At 43.9% G+C, this 16,330-nt stretch overlaps 2 protein-coding genes across 6 annotated transcripts in view; both read left to right on the top strand.

The window, feature by feature from the left end:
- The first annotated feature begins 658 nt into the window (after nt 1-658).
- Nucleotides 659-3,426, top strand: SMIM19 (small integral membrane protein 19). Its single transcript, XM_071556010.1, has 3 exons — nt 659-1,130; nt 1,318-1,442; nt 2,547-3,426. The coding sequence occupies exons 1-3, from the start codon at nt 952-954 to the stop codon at nt 2,612-2,614; spliced, it is 372 nt and encodes a 123-aa protein (XP_071412111.1). The 5' UTR covers nt 659-951; the 3' UTR covers nt 2,615-3,426.
- Nucleotides 3,427-3,828: 402 nt separating this feature from the next.
- SLC20A2 (solute carrier family 20 member 2) overlaps nt 3,829-16,330 on the top strand; it is a 57,864-nt gene continuing 45,362 nt past the window's right edge. For 2 of the 5 annotated variants that reach the window (XR_011697892.1, XM_071556009.1), the window contains exon 1: nt 3,830-4,174. The gene's annotated coding sequence lies outside the window, so the exon portion shown is untranslated. Of the gene's footprint in view, nt 4,175-16,330 lie in introns of all 5 variants that reach the window. The other 3 variants (XM_071556005.1, XM_071556006.1, XM_071556008.1) reach the window with 2 other exon arrangements.

The raw sequence follows: 16,330 nt of genomic DNA, 5'->3' as shown, positions 1-16,330 counted from the left end.
GTTCCTATGTGAAAAGCAAGAGCTCGTGACAATCTGAGCCCCTTTTTCTCTTGACACCACGCACTGCAGAACTGCATCCCACAACTCCACCACCGCTGCAGGAGCACCAGCTCAGGTGACTCCATGCCTGCCAGGCTCCCAGAGCTGCTGAATTCACACCTTTCCTGGCCCTCCACCTGTCTGCATCTTTCTCTGCAGACACTGGCACTGCAAAAGAAAAAAGACTTCTTATATTCCCTGTGCCTGCCTCCCTGGGAGAGAAGTGGATGCCTCCGTGTGTCCTCTTCCCAAGGGTCACGTAGCTGGGGGGGAAACGAAAGTGTGAAGTGCCCCAGGGCCTCATGGACACTTCAGGAAAATCGGTGTTTACCCGGAGCGCAACAAGACCATAATTACACACTCGAGAGAGACACTGATTATTCTCTCTACAACTACCTGGCAGGAGGTCGTAGCCAGGTGGGAATTGGCCTCTTCTCCCAGGCCACCAGTGACAGGAGGAGAGGCCAAGCTGCCTCAAGCTCAACAGGGGAGGTTTGGGCTGGACATGAGGAATTTCTTATGGAAAGGGTGATAAGACATCGGAATGGGCTGCCCAGGGAGGCGGTGCCGTCTCCGTGCGTGAAGGGGTGATTAGTGCCACGGTCTGGTTGACATGTGGTGTTCGGCCATAGGATGGACTCGATGGTCTTTTACAATCTAATTCATTCTGATATTCTGTGATTTATTTCAGAGTCGCGCAAGCGCAGGCGCGCCAGCTATCAGAACATGTTCCCGTTCATACATTTTGGCAAACAGAGACACTAATGTTCACCGACTGCTAGCTACACAGTCCATTATTAGCATTAATTAGTATTAATTGGCATTCACGGCGCCCCTTGAGCCCCCCCGCCATGGCGCTTCACCCCGGCCTGACGTCACTTCCCGGAGCGGCTGCTGCGGGCCGCGCTCCCCATGGCGGCGGCGGCGGCGGGGGCTGGGGCCGGGGGTGCGGGCGGTGGCGGCGGCTCCTCGGCGGCGCTGGGCGACGGCAGCGCCATCGACTACTCGGTACACGAGGCGTGGAACGAGGCCACCAACGTGTACCTGCTGGTGGTGCTGGCCAGCCTCGCCCTCCTCGTCTACGCGCGGCGGTGAGGGCAGACCCGGACGGGCGAGGCAGGGCGGGGCGGGGCCCCCGCGGGCTGGGGGTCCATGCGGGGCCGCTCAGCGCTCACCGCATTGCCCCCCACCCCGCGGGGCCGCTCAGCGCTCACCGCATTGCCCCCCACCCCGCGGGGCCGCTCAGCGCTCACCGCTTTGCCCCCCACCCCGTCGCAGGAACAAGAGGAGGATTATGCGCATTTTCACCCTGCCCCCGGCCGCCGAGACGCCGCCCGAGCCCAATTTCTACGACAGCATGAAGAAGATCCGCCTGCGGCAGCAGCTGGAGATGTACTCCATCGGTAAGTGGGAGGGAAGAGGGGGCTCCCTCGGGCCTGTGGGCTGCTGCGGTCCGTGCCTGAAGGGCTGGCCTCGAGCCTGCGATAGCGCCCCGGTCCCGCTCCACCATGTGCGCAGGGGGTGCTGCAGCTGCCAGGGCCGCAGGACAGGAGTGAGAAGTGTGGAGGGAGGGAGAGGCTGTGCAGCCATCGTAAAGCAAATGTCAAAACGAATCCTGTGTTCAGCTTTGAAAGAGCCAGGAATGTCAGAATGCTGTCAAAATTTGGGTGGAGTTGTAAGTGTTGAAAGGAGTGTGGAATCATGAGTAATTCAACCACATAAACTGAAAATAAATGAGAATTTTACTGGTGCTGCTCCCACCTTGATGTTGAAGGTCAGGATAGAGGCAGGAAAGAGCCTCGTGCCCCCTTCTATTCCAGAGGCCCAGTTCAGGGAAACATGTGACCTTGCATCTGCCATACCTAGAAGGAGTATGGGGAAAAATACTTAATGAGCGGAAACCACTTTTGCAATGCAAAGATTTGATGTAAAGATTCTTACACCAGACCATTGCATTCTGTGGGAACAAAATAGGATGTACTTCCTATGCCTGCTGGCATTAGTTGATGGTGCTTATATCACTGAACACAACTCTTTTCATCTCCCTTTGCCTTGCTAACCAGGTTAATTTTGAAGTCCGTGTAATTTTTAGCTTGTGGCATGTATATTGTGGAGGTGATGAGCAGTGCAGAGATCAACCATGTGACTAATGAGTCACTCAGGTCATCTGTAATAGTACTTCTGAAGCCATAGTCTTTAATTTTACTTATTTTAATGAAAGGACCTGAATGGAATTATAGTTCCCTTTTGTTGGTTTGCTGACATTTTACTATGACCCTACTGTTCAGTGTTTTCAAGGCCTAATACTAAAGCAGAAGTTCCACATGGTGGCTAAAACTTCCCTGTGTGTGTCTGTGGGGAATTTACATTCTTTGATACTATGTCTGTTTCTTGATTGTTGTCATATTTATACATATAAGTTTACAGACATGTATACATGCACATACATATATATGTGTATATAATAAATGGTATAATTGGTGTTGATTGGTGTTTCTTTTTTTCAGCAAGGAAGTATGAACAACAGCAGCAGCCACCAAAACAGATTGAAAGCGTACAGCTCTCAGTGGAATGAAGCCCACAATTGTAGGAACTCAGGATATATGTCCAGTGCTGATTTTAAGAGTCAGTGTGGAGCTGTTTTCAATGCCCCTTGATTGATACATATGTGAAGGCAAGGGGGAAAGGAAGGGACTCTACATAAAACTTTGTTCTTGGTAGCTTTTCTCTGAGCCCTCATGAGGTAAACCGAGTGCCTACTGAAACATTCAGTGTGGAAGTACCCAACATGGGGCAGACCTGCTCAGAGAAACCTCTGAGGGTAGAGAAGTGTAGTCTTACCAGTGTTTTAAATTATTTTTCTCTCTGCTAGCACTGTGGAAATTGGCTCCTACCTTCTCTGGCAACAGCAGCTTAGAGAAAGCAAGGCAGTATCTGCCTGGAAAGCTTTGTGTTCCTTGATAATGGATTGTTGAATTTGCTGAATACAGTCAGTAAGTGTGAAGACACTGTGGCCTTACTGCCTGGTGAACAGCTCTGAGAGCCTGGAGTGGTGCTGGCAGTAGTACAAAAAGGTTCTGCTCTCTCTTTGGGGGTTGTGTACGCAATACTGTGAACCCTCTCTGGAGAAACTTTGAGAAGTACACATCTAGAATACACTTAAAGCGACTACTATAATGTTAATAGCAAAGGTGATTAGCTTAATTTAGTCAAATTGTTTTAAAGAATGCGTTTGTCTATAAAAATCTGTATAAACAGGTGACAGCTTATCCAGAAGAGACTTCACACTGCAGTTACTTTTTCTTTCTAGGTAAATCACAAAATCAGTTAATTTGAAGAATACTGCTGAAATTATTTCTTAATAAAAGCATCTGATCATGAAAACTACTTGAACATGTATTGTGCTGTAATTCTTAAGGTTACATGACTTGAGTTGGCCAAGTGGTGAGCAAACAGCATGGAGCTGGGAGTACACATCCAGAGGCTTTTTTCCTATTCTGTTCTGAAATAAATACTAAGTGTTGGAGCAGCACTGAGGTTCCATTTGGCTATGAGGAAACTTGGCTTTGTGCACCAAATCTTACTAGATTGAATTATCCATACGTCAGTATCTGTAGGGGTTGTAAAAATGAACTAGGCCGAACGGACAAGTGGCAGAGGGCTCAGCGGGTTTGTCCCGTGAAAAAGCTCGTCTGGCTGAAGGATGTGCCTCCGTCACCGCTTCCTCGCGTATAAATAACCGCAGGAGGCAGCGGCGCCACTCCGCGGGGGGCCGGGGCTGGCGGGGGCGGCTGCGGAGAGGACGCGGGAGCCCCGGGGCTGCCGCACCACGTCCTTCCCACGTTACTCCGGCCGCGACAAGAGCCAGCTCCGCACCTCCTCCCCGTCACTCGGCGGTGTTTACGGGGCACGACCAGCCGAGCTCCCCGGGCGCTGGGCACTAGCTCTGTCCGCATCCCCTTCCAACCCCCCGGAAACGGCGGCGTTTCCCCTCCGCTCGACCTCACTTCCTCCCGCGCTTCCGTCTCCGGGACGCGCCGGCTGCTGCTACAGCTGCATCTGCATCTGCCGCCGCGGGTGCTGCTGCCGCCGGTGCCGCCGCCGCTGCTCGGAGGCCGGAGGCGCCCGCCGGGCGGTGAGTGGGGCCGCGTCGCCCTCGCCGTCCCCCGCGCCCCGTCGCGCCGAGGGGAGGGGAGGGGGCGCCTCGCCGGAGGCCGTGGCGAGGCGGAAAGGGGAAGCCCGCCCAAGGAGAAAGCGCGGTCGGGGGCGGGGAAGGGGTGTCCGGGTCCGGCTCCATGCCGGCGGGCGGGCTGCTGTACCGCCGCCGGGCCGGGCGGACTCTGCCCCGCATCCTCCCGGGAGCGCTCGCCGCGTCCCGTGCTCGGGCTCGCCCCGCGGGCGCCGCAGCGATGTCTCGGCGCGGGGTTCGTGGCTGTCCGGAAAGCTAAGCCCTCCCTCCTTCCCACCGGCCCTGCCCACCCGGGCGGGCAGGCAGGGAGCGGAGCCTTTCCAATGGCGCATCTCCGCCGGGACCGCTGCCCGCCGCGCACACCCGGTGCGGCTCCAGTCGTTCAGTGAAGCAGCATGTCAGAATGAACCCGTGCTTTCCAGTTTAACCAACCCAGCCGTCTTTCAGGCTGCAAACAATAATTTCAGTTTGCCACTCGGCTGAGCTGGAAGCACCGTGAAACGCTTAGAAATGTGGTGCGACGTGCGGCTTCGATATTCATAAACCTGAGGTAGTGGCACGAGCAGCTCACAAACTTCTATGTCCAGATAAAAGACTTATAAGGAGAAGCAACAAAAGCAAAAGCTCTTCCAGGGCCCATGCCTTTTGTATGTGCTAGGATGTTCGAAGAATGGTGCTTGAGCCATGAGCGAAGGGCAGGTTGTGGTTTGTTTGCCTGGCAAGTGCAGCCATTGAAGTTCTGCCCCAGTGAAACTATATCCTGTTCTGCAGAGGGTTTTATATTTTAGTTTTACAGTACAAGTATCCCTTGGGATGGAAGATGCAGTCAGCTTTTGAAATTTTACCTCAAATTTCTGCAGTGATTTTTACCTGTTAAGATATGATTCTGTGTGTAGTAAAAAATCAGTGGCTAAAATTTAGCAAAGGCAGATTGGGTAGAGAGACAGTAGATTTTTTTTTAACATCTGTTTTTAGTAGTCAGGCTTGTAGGCATGCACAGGAGCGGATTCTCACACTCCAATGGAACTTCGTTCATAAAGAATTATTAGATGTCTTGGATGGGAAAAGTTTGTGACCTTTAAAAAAATTGTGCCAAAGTTGTCTTCAGTTCTGTTTATTTTTGAGAATGCTGTACAGGGGTAAGTCTTTCTAGCTTGCCCAGTCCTGTTTAAAAAGCTGTTATGATGTGTGCATTTAATGGTGTCTGATCACATGAAGCACGGAAGGGAAGGCTTTCTAAGCAGTTAAAACTGTACAGCTATAAGGTACCACAAAAAGTGTTAACAAGTTGCTCTCTGATCTTTTTGAGAATCTGACCTCTTTTCTCTATGTGAGCTGCTGAACAGTCAGGTCTTTGTAAATGCAGTCTTCAGATGGAGTTACAACCATGACTCTATAATCTTACGTGAAAACTATATTCTTCTGTTAAGTGGTGGAAAAGCCATCTCTCTCATCATAACCAAAACATAGCTGGCTAGTGCTTTTACTCAGTGCTGCACAGAAGATTAAAGGTTTTTGGATAGAACTGTATAAATTCTGTGACAAGGCTCAAGAGGGTCTTAAATATTTAAGCTATGAGTGTGTCTGTGTTTAAAGTGAAGACATCGTAAAGTTTGTGGGCCTTGTGGTGAAAATATCTTCCTCCGTGCCATGAGCATTTTGAGTTTCAGTCCGGTGTTACATGCCTGGATAGTATGAACTGGTATGTGCCAGCCGAGCCCAGATGAGAAGCAGCCTGCAGCGGCTGCCACGATGTCATTAGAGATAAGAATCTCAGCAGCATGAGGCTTGAGTGGTCCTAAACTTGCACTCAAACTTCCCTTCCTAAAGTGCCTGATCCGTTGAGAAGACCTGCAGAGGAAGCCGTTGCTGTACCACTTCTACTGCTGATGTCAATAGAAGCTCTGAAGATGGGGAGAAGATCCCAGTGCTTTTGTCTGAGGGTAGTTTGCAGGGAAGCTTCTTCAGAGCAATGCAAAATTATTCATTGAGAATATTTTAACCCATGGTGAATCTTCCTGTAATTTATGTTTTGCATGTATGATTAAACAGCACTGGCCAAAAGCCTGGTGACAGCACAGGGTTTTGGAATGTCTGCCTGTTGCCTGGGCAGTTTATTCATGTTAGCTTCCTTCCGTGAGCATAATCGCTCCTTTTAAAGTCCTCCTGAACTCAGGAGTGCCGCTGCTATTGAGCAAGCTGAAATTATATACGCTGCAGAGGGAAAGGTTGGTATGTTGCAACTTAACATCTCTTTCAGAGGAATTGAAAAGATTTTGCCCCAGCCCTAATTTCTACATTAAAGAGATTGAAAATTGCCATTACATGCCTTGTTCAATGGGGAAGCAGCACCTTAGAAAACGTGTAATTAAATCCATGATGTCTTTGGCCTGCTATGGCTAAAGAGCAACAGTGTTTGGAGGAGGCTTGCTGACAAAGTGGAATCTTCAGTCTTGATTGCTTGTGCTCCAAATTGGAAGCAATGTTTAAAAGGTGTTCCCTTTCCCCCCCAAACACTTAAACTGTGTTTTAGTCATGGTAGGAGCCTGAATGTTGTTTATTAACATAGTCACTCCAACAAAAAGGCAGCACTTGATCTTGTCCTTGAGACAGAGCTGCCACTGAAGAACAGAAGTTTCAGTGCCTCAGGCCCCTGAGAATGGAGGTAAGATCCTTTACTTTGTAGCCCCATTTCTGTTGTGACATAAGAGTTAAGGACTACAAACCAGTTGTTTGTACTCTAGCAAGCTCAATCAGAAATTGGCATTGCCTGGGTCCGTGGAACTCCCTGCTGGGTAAGGGACAGAGCATAAACAGAGATACTGACTATACTGACTGCTGGCAGAACACCCCAAAGCCAGCACAAATGTCTCATGAGAAATCTGACATCCGGGAGTGGAAATTGGTGCTACTTGTTCATAACAGGAGGCAAGAAAGAAGAATGAAAAAAGCAACACATTGTGTGAAAAGCAAAAGACTTCCTAACTTTTTTCCCAATTCTCTGATGTAAAGTGGCTGATGAAGCTTCTCAGTGCTCAGTTGTGTCTGTGAAATCTGTGTTTGCATTGAAAAGATGAAGAACCTTTTTAAGAATGAAAGTGCTTTGCCTCATTTTTGAAAGGAATGTCTTAAGCTTTGGGTGTTACTTTAATAAAAATACTTCCTGATATTTTTGCAGAATATCTAAACTCTGGGCGTTACTTTAATAAAAATAACTTCAAACTCCAAGATTAACAAAATCGCTAAAAGGAGTTGTTCTCAATAAGAAAAACAATAAACTGAATTTGGAATTTCTGAACCAAGCCCTTGAAAGCAATTTGTGGCAAAACTCCAGAAAAAAAAATCTAAGTTTTATAAAATAGCTATATATCTTCTTTCTCAGTTATAGCTAGACACTGCTTTGAAAAGTGATTCTCTCATTGCAGAGGCCTAGGAATGAGATTTTTTAGGGGAATTTGTTATAATTTTAATGTAGCAGTAAAATGAATTAATCCTAAAAAGGGCCCGCTCAAATCTGGGATTTATTGAAGTTGGAGTCTGAGAAAATACTTTCCATCTGAAGAAGAGTTTAGATCCTTAGTCTGTGAAATAGTCCCCTTCAGTTTCTACCAGGCTGTCAGACTTGCTGGAACTGGTTTTGAAGATCCATGATGTATAAAAGGCACTTCTGGATCTATAGCTTGCTCTTGAGAAAGACCATGGTTTTCATAAGATTATAGAAACATTTGTCTTTTTCGTAATGGAGCAGAACCAGTATTTTGAAAAGACTTGGCCAACAACTTTCCAGAGTATCCTCTGGGTCATCTTGGAAACATAGTTGGTAACATGCTCTTGACTGACAGGGAAGGGTGTGAGGCATAAATTCCTGAATAGCAAAGATGTATGTGGGTTGTGCAATGGGAGACTCCATGTGATGTTATTTACGGTGCTTCTCTCAGATGTCTTTCTGGGACTCAAACAGCTGCTGTGAACTTTACCCAGCACAGAGTACTAGGTACGCTTGAATGGCTGTTTTGCTGTTGGGTCATGGTGTACACTCTGATAAGCAATACAAAGCCAACTTCTGTGACACTGGTTGTACAATCAAAGCAGAACTGGGGGAATCCTTTTACTGATTGATGAAAAGCTTGTGAGAGGTGAAGTAAGAATATCATCTTCTGTAACTTTGGTTGGTGGACGTCAGAGGGAGTGATAGTTGAAGGCAACCCATTTCTTTATGCTGTAATATGGAAGGAAGGGTGGGTGACAAAAAAAGAAGACTTGCTTTTTCTTTTCAGAGGGAAGATCTGAAGGATAGAGGCAGAGGTGCAGGTTTTTAAATCTTACCTGTTTTCTTCCTGACTGTTTTGTTAAATGGGAGCAACCATCGTTTGCAGGAACTTTTCCTTGCTTTGGTAAAGGGCTGTGGCTGGTCATGTGTTTTGATATGTGGCAGTGCCATTGTTAAACATATCCAAATCTACAGTCAGATAAGGCTTGGAATAATTGATGTTTTTAGCTCAGCTAAATAACTGAGTTCACATGATCTGTAAGCGGCCAGTGGAGTTTTTTCTTAGGCAAAGTATGTACTGCTTTTATTGCATATTTACTTAAAGCTAATTTTGTCACAACAGATTAAGAATTCTAGCAACCAAAAATACCTTAGTTGAGTCTGTTAATTTTTTTTCCTTACACAAACTCTGTTTCTGTGTGTGTCAAACAGAAAAATCATATCTTTTTGACTTCATAGTCACTAACAACCCAAAAGTGGAGCACTCCATGCCTCCAAGATTACTTTTGCCACTGCTGATGGGAGAATTGTTCTGTATCATTACTGTCTTCTCTTTCACCCTCAGCACATTCTGAAATGCCGAAGGCAAACCACTTGATGGCTGATCAGAGGTGCCAGAGATGCCGGTATGGCAGTGCTCTGAAACTTGTGGCTTGGATCAGTGTTTGAGCATTGCCTAAGAGCACTGTACAAGTACCCGGCTCAGTACTTCGTCTTCACAACTGTGAGACAGAAGAACAGGAAAGCATTTATGGCCTCTTAGAAAGAAAGTGTCAAGATCATTACTCTGAAACAGTTTGTAAGACTGCTGTAACTATTAAAAAGCATGGAGAGCTCCTTGAGAAGTATGCAAAGGGACAATTTAACTGCCATTATGAGACCTGTCATTTTATTGACTAATTAGTCTGTGATAGTCAAGTAGAGAAAAATGTTGCATGTGTTTGTGTCACATAATGAGGTAACTGTTGGCAAAGTGGTGTCCATTATCAGTTCTGTTAGTGCTATTAAAGAGCTCAGTTTGTTTATGGACCATAAGCTGGAACAGACAGTTTCTCTAGACCTCTTGCTTGCCTGAAGGTCATTTGAAAGAGGGATGAAGTGGTGTGATTTTCATTTTGGCTGAGGTAAAGAAGTATTCTTTTGTCATAAATCACCAGTTCCAAGCTTGTAATCACATTTGTGGTAAAACAGTGATGGCTGTGTGGTATTTCTCACAGATGCTGTTAAAGCTCTGTCATCTCCTTGGTGGGGGGCATCTTCCCATGAGATACCAGCCTTTCTCTCTTTATCTCTTAGAAACTTTGGGATTAAGAACCTGTGGCCTGGGGTCCAAAGTTTTAGTTTCAGAGACTGGGAGGAAAAAATGCAGCCCGGGTAGAAATTGAAAGCAGGATCTGTGTTTTTGGGAGATGAGAGGATCTGGAACTTCAAGTTTGCTTTAAGGGTCCCCTTTTTGTCTGCTGCTTGCATACACAATTTTTTTTTTCACCAAACTTTTGTTGAATGAAGGTGTGGCTTTATACCTTGGTGCATCTTGCAAATGTTGTATGAGCAGAAACAGCAGTGATTAATCACACTGGGATTTTATTAAATACTTGGCATAATAATCATGATGAATATGTCATGAGCTCATCCATAAGGAAAAAGAGTAACAACATAAGCTAAAGGTATTGCACAGGGGAACCTGCAGCCCACAGAACATCAGCCAAGAGCAAAATGGGATTGGTGTTGTGTGGTTGGACCCTGTTCTTTATTCAGGCACAGATATGAGAGGGCAATTCTTTGCTCAGAGGGAGAGAGACTCCTTTATAGACCTGGAAAGGAAAAGCCCAGCATGGTACTCTTCTTGTCTGTTCTTTCATAACTAAATTTATCACAATCTTGGGTGGGGTTCAAAGAGCACAAAACAGGTCAAAAGAGTTTGCTTATAAGGGTGGCGGCCCTGGAGTGGAAAACATGAGAAAAGTGAGCTTGCAAGATCTAGAAGAGGGTAGGGCCTGCTGAAATTCTGGTGGAACTGCCGATTTTCCTGCAGATCCCAAAAATTTAGCTTAAGGAAATGTTGCTAGATATTTGATAAAGTTGCTCAGCTGTTGCCTTAAAGGCCCTCTGGTTATGCTCCTGATCTGTAGCAGAGCATAGAATGGCATGGAAGTTTATAGTGCAAGCCAGGCTGGAGCTCTTGGAAGGGAAACAGAGGTGGTTAGTAGCTGTGCTACTTCCCATAGTGCAAGAACAAAGGGATATTGAAAAGAAATTGAAAATCAGTACATTTGAAACTGGGCATAATTACACTACACAATATTACCAAGGGCAAAAGTTTAGTCGGATTCCAAGCAGACCCTGGCATTTATATATATAATGAGAATGTCCAGAGTTGCAGTAAATAGGATTAAAAACAAATTAAGCATATAAACCTTCATGCTAATTGATGAGGTCAGGAAGGAATTTCCCTTTTGGGTGAATTACATCATTGTTCACTACCTGAGCCATTCTACCCTCTAAGCATCTGGTCCTGATCACAGGAGGCAGGATTCTCAAACAGATGGGCCAGCAACCTGACCTGTTGTGGCAGTGCTTAGCATACCTTGCCTGGGTAGGATCTTGTTGAAACCGTTTGAGAAGCATATATTTTTTTAGGATTTCCTGAGGCCACCTATGCTGCAGTGTATGTCTACTTTCCCAGTTTCTCACTGGTGAAACAGGACAACTGTTGTCCAAGTGCCTCTAATGAATCCTGAGAAGTGCCTGCTGACATGTCAACAGCAGCCCACTTAGAGCTGGAAGATGTAATGGGCACACAGGGCATTGCTGTGTTGCTCCGTATATTTAAAAGTAGCTCTGTGAGTAGCTGCAGTAGGGAAGACGAGACCTTCCTGTAGCTTGCTCAGGTTTAGTGGCTGTGGTACCTTAAACTTTTCTTTCTTGCTTGCTTTCTTGCTTTCTCACTCTCTTTCTCACTCTTTCCCTTTCTTTCCCCTTCTTTCTCTTTTTCTTTCCCTCCCTCCCTCCCTCCCTCCCTCCTTCTTTTTTTCCATCTCTTTCTCTCAGTACTACTGTTAGCATCCCTGATTTTCCCAGCAGCACCATGCCTGAGGAGCTTCTCTCTGCCTTCTAGTTCTTGGGTATATTTAGTCAAAACATGCTGTCTTCACCTTGCTCAGGGGCTGCCTTGGTTATTTATTTTGCAAGTCTGTTGTAGGAATTGAGCACCTGTGAAATCTCTGTCCTTTTGCATGAGATTACATGGAAATTGGCCTTAAAATTTACACTTCTGTGCATGGGACAATCAGTGTGGTTATATAAGCAGTGTTTCCTTGGGAAACAAGGAAAAATTGAAGTCTTGCAAGCAACTTGCCATAGAATATTTTTTCTCTCAATGCACTTAGGTGCATGAACAGTTATGCTGCATAATTGAGGCATGTATGCTTTTAAAACATGCACTGTTTAATCTCTTAAGACTTTCCCTAAGGTATAAGGGCAAGGCTTTCTTGCCAAAATACTGTAATTGAGTTAACATTCTGGGAGGTTTCTGTGTTTTGTTACTGAGCTACAAAGGTTCAGAGCTTCTGTTACTGAGCTTCTGCTGGTGTTGGCTGCTGGAAAGATCAAAGTTAGAAGTACCAGCCTGACAGTAAATTGTCTCTTCAAAAGAAAACTGAAAATTCCCTGGTTGTTTCAGGTGGCAGCCAGCATCAGATCTTTTCGACAATTATTAATCTTTTTCTGCAGTTCCCTTTCTTCATGCAACAGTGAGCAGACTGGATGTCTTATAATCTGTATGGTGCCTATGCTGTAGACATCTGATTAATGACTGAGGATGTCAATAATAAATCGAGTTACTTATCCTCAGGTAATTTCTACTGCTTTGAGAGAATATGGAGTTATGATGAAAAATTATGGTTCCTTTTTCTTGTGTACAGTGATCATCATGATAAAAGATTAAGGATCACTGTGGTATAAAGTGATTAGATGGTATATGTACACGTTCTGGGTATCCTGACAGCAGGACATGTGTGGCTGCCTCAGCTTTTGTGCTTCTGAAAATCTGTAAGCTCTTAAAATCTGTGATAGTTACCTTTCCTGAGTAGGCAGTAGTGTGTCTCAATAGCAGACATGATCACTGAGGCACAAGCTTACAGGACTATTTGCCTTCTAAGCACTTTTGAGGGTAAGGACTTACTCAAGGGTTCAGAATTGAGGGAATATGTATTTTTCTTTGACATGTAATAGTGGCACAGCAAATCCATTTCTGTCCAGTTACTTAAAAACTATTGTTTCTGCAATACCCAGAGCACTGTCAGAGGGTTTCTTGCTTTGCCTGTTCAAGGCTCAGTTTTCATCTTGGTTGTAATGTCCAAGAACCAAAGCCAAGACTTTTTGTGCTCTGATGGGACTCTGTCCCTACAGCTGTCCCTCATTTCTAGTGTAAGAGAGCCAAAAGGACCTCTTGTTTCACAGGGAGGAGTTGGTGAAGGGCTACATTGTTTTTCTGATTCACTGTCTTTCTGATTCACATCTATGGAGCATGCTGTTGTCAAGTGCTTTTGCAGAAGAAAGGAGGATTTTAGATGGGAGTTGGAATTCTGAGAAGTTTAGATGGTAGCTGATAAGATGTAAGGTCTGCTCTGCTTCTGGTATGAAGAGGTTTTGATGCTAATGTTTATTTAAAGATGGCCTTAACCCCAAAAGGGAGAGATAAAATTGCTTTCATGCTTCTGTTTCAGAGAGAGCTGGCTGGCAGAATGGTTTTGGTGCCTGCTTATCTGCCCTAAAGGCTGCAGAAATAATTTTTCCTGCACCCCCTCATTCAGCATTCAGGCAAAATTGTGAGGCAGGCAAATGGTTTAAACTGCTTGTTTGGACACAAGATGGTTGTCTCCATTTTGTGGATGAGTCATCCCTCTGCCTGTTTGTTGTTAGACTTTAAACAGTGCTGCTCTTGGCTTTGGGCCCACTTGGTCACAAGTTTTGGGTGGCAGAAACAGGTAGGCAAGTGCCCTCCACCCCAACCCCGAATTTTATGACATGTTGAAAATACCTTCAGCCTTTGTCACCTCGTAGTTAACTGCTGTAATGCCAGTGAGCCTCTCATCTGGTACCTGGTGAGTGTGTAGAAATACAAACCTACTGTGGAAGTTGCATAGACTAAGGAGCAATGGGAAAAGTGGAGGAGAGGCTTATGTACATGTTTGTTTTTCATCTCAGTTTGGGCTAGAGTTCCACTTACTTGGACAAATGGGTCCTGGGTAAAGATAACTGGCATTGTTTTCAGTAGCGGATAAGTCAGCAGATGGGTCAGCAGTTTCTTTTAGTTGAGCTGACTGTTGCAGACTAGTTCTGCAAGCTTGGCACCCGATAATATTTTCTGCAGTATGAAAGGCTAGCTGGTACAGGATTTATCCTGCTCATCATGTCAGAATTGCAGGTGCAGATTGAGGGATTCCATTGGTTACCCCAATTCTGGCATGCAATGTTTTGCCAAACTAGGTTTGTAAACTTTGCACTTGTGAAAGGAACTCTGATTTCCTAAAAGGAACTTGATTGAAAGTTGGGATTTTATTAAAGACACAGAGGCTTATTATTATTCATCTTTCATTGCTTCATCCCTGTGATGTTTCCTGTTTTGCTTCTTGAGATACAGGTGTCATGATGAGGAGCTTCTCAGAAACAGAAGTGGATGATGAGTGGAGATGAAGAAATCATACATTTAAGAAGTTGGCTCAAGTTTCCGTTACAGGCATGGAAAGTTTCTGAGACCAAGCCATGTGAGAAGAACATGAGTAAAGAAGAGGGAGATGTAGACCCAGACTTTCTAGAAGGGATTGCAGGATTTGAGAGGACACTGCACAAACGTCACGTAGTTTTCTTGCTTACTCATTTGCCTGCTCCCCTGGATTGTAATACTTTGTTTGCATGTCTGTTTGGAAGTTGAAAAAGCCCCTCACATCTGTGTCTTTAATATAATCATGACTTCAAGCTTGTTTTAGGAAGAGTGGAACATCACTGTAGTTTTTATTTGTGGATTAGATAGCTGCTGCTTTGTACTTGAAATCAATACTGGGTTTTTTGTAGAAACATACATTGAATATGGAAAAGATCAGACCATGACCATGACAAAATAGCAAGTTGGGGGTTTTCCTTGCATTTGATAAACAGCCTTTGAATAAAAGATGTGACAGATGCATGGGTAAAATTAAACACAAGGTAGCACTAGCCCTCTAATTTGAGTAACCTTATGATATATTGTTTTTATGTTCTCCTTAGACAGAGGTCAGAATCAAATACTAATCAGTTCATTCTTTTTTATTTAACTATTGATCACAAAAATGTTCTAGACAGATAAGATTTCTTGTCAGGGTTGTGTGGTTTTAAGTGCAGATTACTTAATATGGTTTTAGGGAAGAGTTTTTTGGACAGGCAATTTTTTAAACATCTTGGCTGTTACATGAAGTATCTCCAAGTATATACTATCCATGCAGTCCAACAACTTAACTATGCTGTGAACAGACTTAATTGTAGTAATTTAAAATTTTAAAATTATACATATTTTCCTGTGTTGAACAGTATTGCTCCTGGAGGCAAAGAATATCTTTATTTTTCTAACAAACTCCTATCTGGTGTTTTATCCTTAATAAAAGGCTATGGTTATTTTTGTATACTAACTGAATATTTGGCCTTTAATAGCATATAATTAGATGGAAGAGTAAAAGCAGTTGTTAAAGGACTGTTTATCTAATGAAAATAGTTTGAAATCATATAATTTTAGTTTCTTCCGAGTAGATGTTATTAGTGTGTTGGAAATAATATTACAGTGGATATAAAGGGAACAATTGAGAGACAGTGGGTAAGAATGTGTCCAGCTATTTTTATAGCTAACAGTTACATTTTTTCATTTTTTTTACTTGAGTATTTCCATATAATTGAACAGCTAAATCACATTGGGATACAAAAACTATTTGCACATAGTATTATTTTAAACTAAGTTTTATTTACTAATTGATAAGTAAATTGCTATGACTGTGAGAAAATCCTAGCCTATATTATTACTTTGATAGAAATCAATATATTGAATATGGGATAGTATTGTCTGTATCATATAAAATGTTTTTATGGATTTTTAGCTGCTGAAACTGAAATCAATAAACTTTAGTTACTGTTGTTGACTGGAACAAGTAAATCTGCACATTTCTGTTTTCTTTGTGTTACCTCTGCCTCTACATTCACTCAGTGTTTCTTCAAACGTTACCCTTTCCATGGTATTTGCTTGTGAGGCACACTCAGTGTGGGGTTTTACATGTTCTTGTGGAAGACTTTCTTCGTGGGGAACTGTGCCTCTGAGTTTGTGCAGTTATTCTGTTTTCTGAATAAATCCTAGAGAATCTCAGTCAAAGCAGAATCCCAGAATTAGAGTAGCCAGTGGATCAGTTTGTAATTTTTTTCATATTTTAAATACATTTGTCAGTAACTGATGATTTTGTTTAAATTAGATACGGAATGGTCTTCTCTACCCCTGAATTTCACATTAGGTTAATGGGCCAGCATATCTCAGATTAAGTGTACGTTAGTGAACAATATGGTCCGTGTTCTGGATTACTTTAGAAAATGGAAAATACTTTTTGCTTGGCTGAGAACTTTTTAAAATTGGAAAGGATTATTTTTCTTTTAAAATTATAGAACTTCAGATTTGAAAGAAACAAACTTGTAATGTAGCCCAAACTTATTGTAGTCTGTCTAGTTCTTTGTATTAAATGATTAAAGGATGTTCATGTCTGCTGAAATTTTAAAGGAAAAATCAAATTCTGGGAGATAAATGGTTAAATGCTTGGAGA

This window comes from Pithys albifrons, chromosome 5 (assembly GCF_047495875.1).
Source record: "Pithys albifrons albifrons isolate INPA30051 chromosome 5, PitAlb_v1, whole genome shotgun sequence".
In the NCBI taxonomy this organism is placed as follows: domain Eukaryota; kingdom Metazoa; phylum Chordata; class Aves; order Passeriformes; family Thamnophilidae; genus Pithys; species Pithys albifrons.
Note: the sequence above shows the minus strand (reverse complement) of the source record. Positions and strands in the feature narration are given on the sequence as shown.

What these genes read in the sequence shown, in the direction of transcription:
- SMIM19 (XM_071556010.1), top strand. Translation starts at nt 952, where the DNA reads ATGGCGGCGGCGGCGGCGGGGGCTGGGGCCGGGGGTGCGGGCGGTGGC. An exon ending in CTCCTCGTCTACGCGCGGCG is followed by an intron (nt 1,131 to 1,317) that starts GTGAGGGCAGAC and finishes ACCCCGTCGCAG; the next exon opens with GAACAAGAGGAGGATTATGC. An exon ending in GCTGGAGATGTACTCCATCG is followed by an intron (nt 1,443 to 2,546) that starts GTAAGTGGGAGG and finishes TCTTTTTTTCAG; the next exon opens with CAAGGAAGTATGAACAACAG.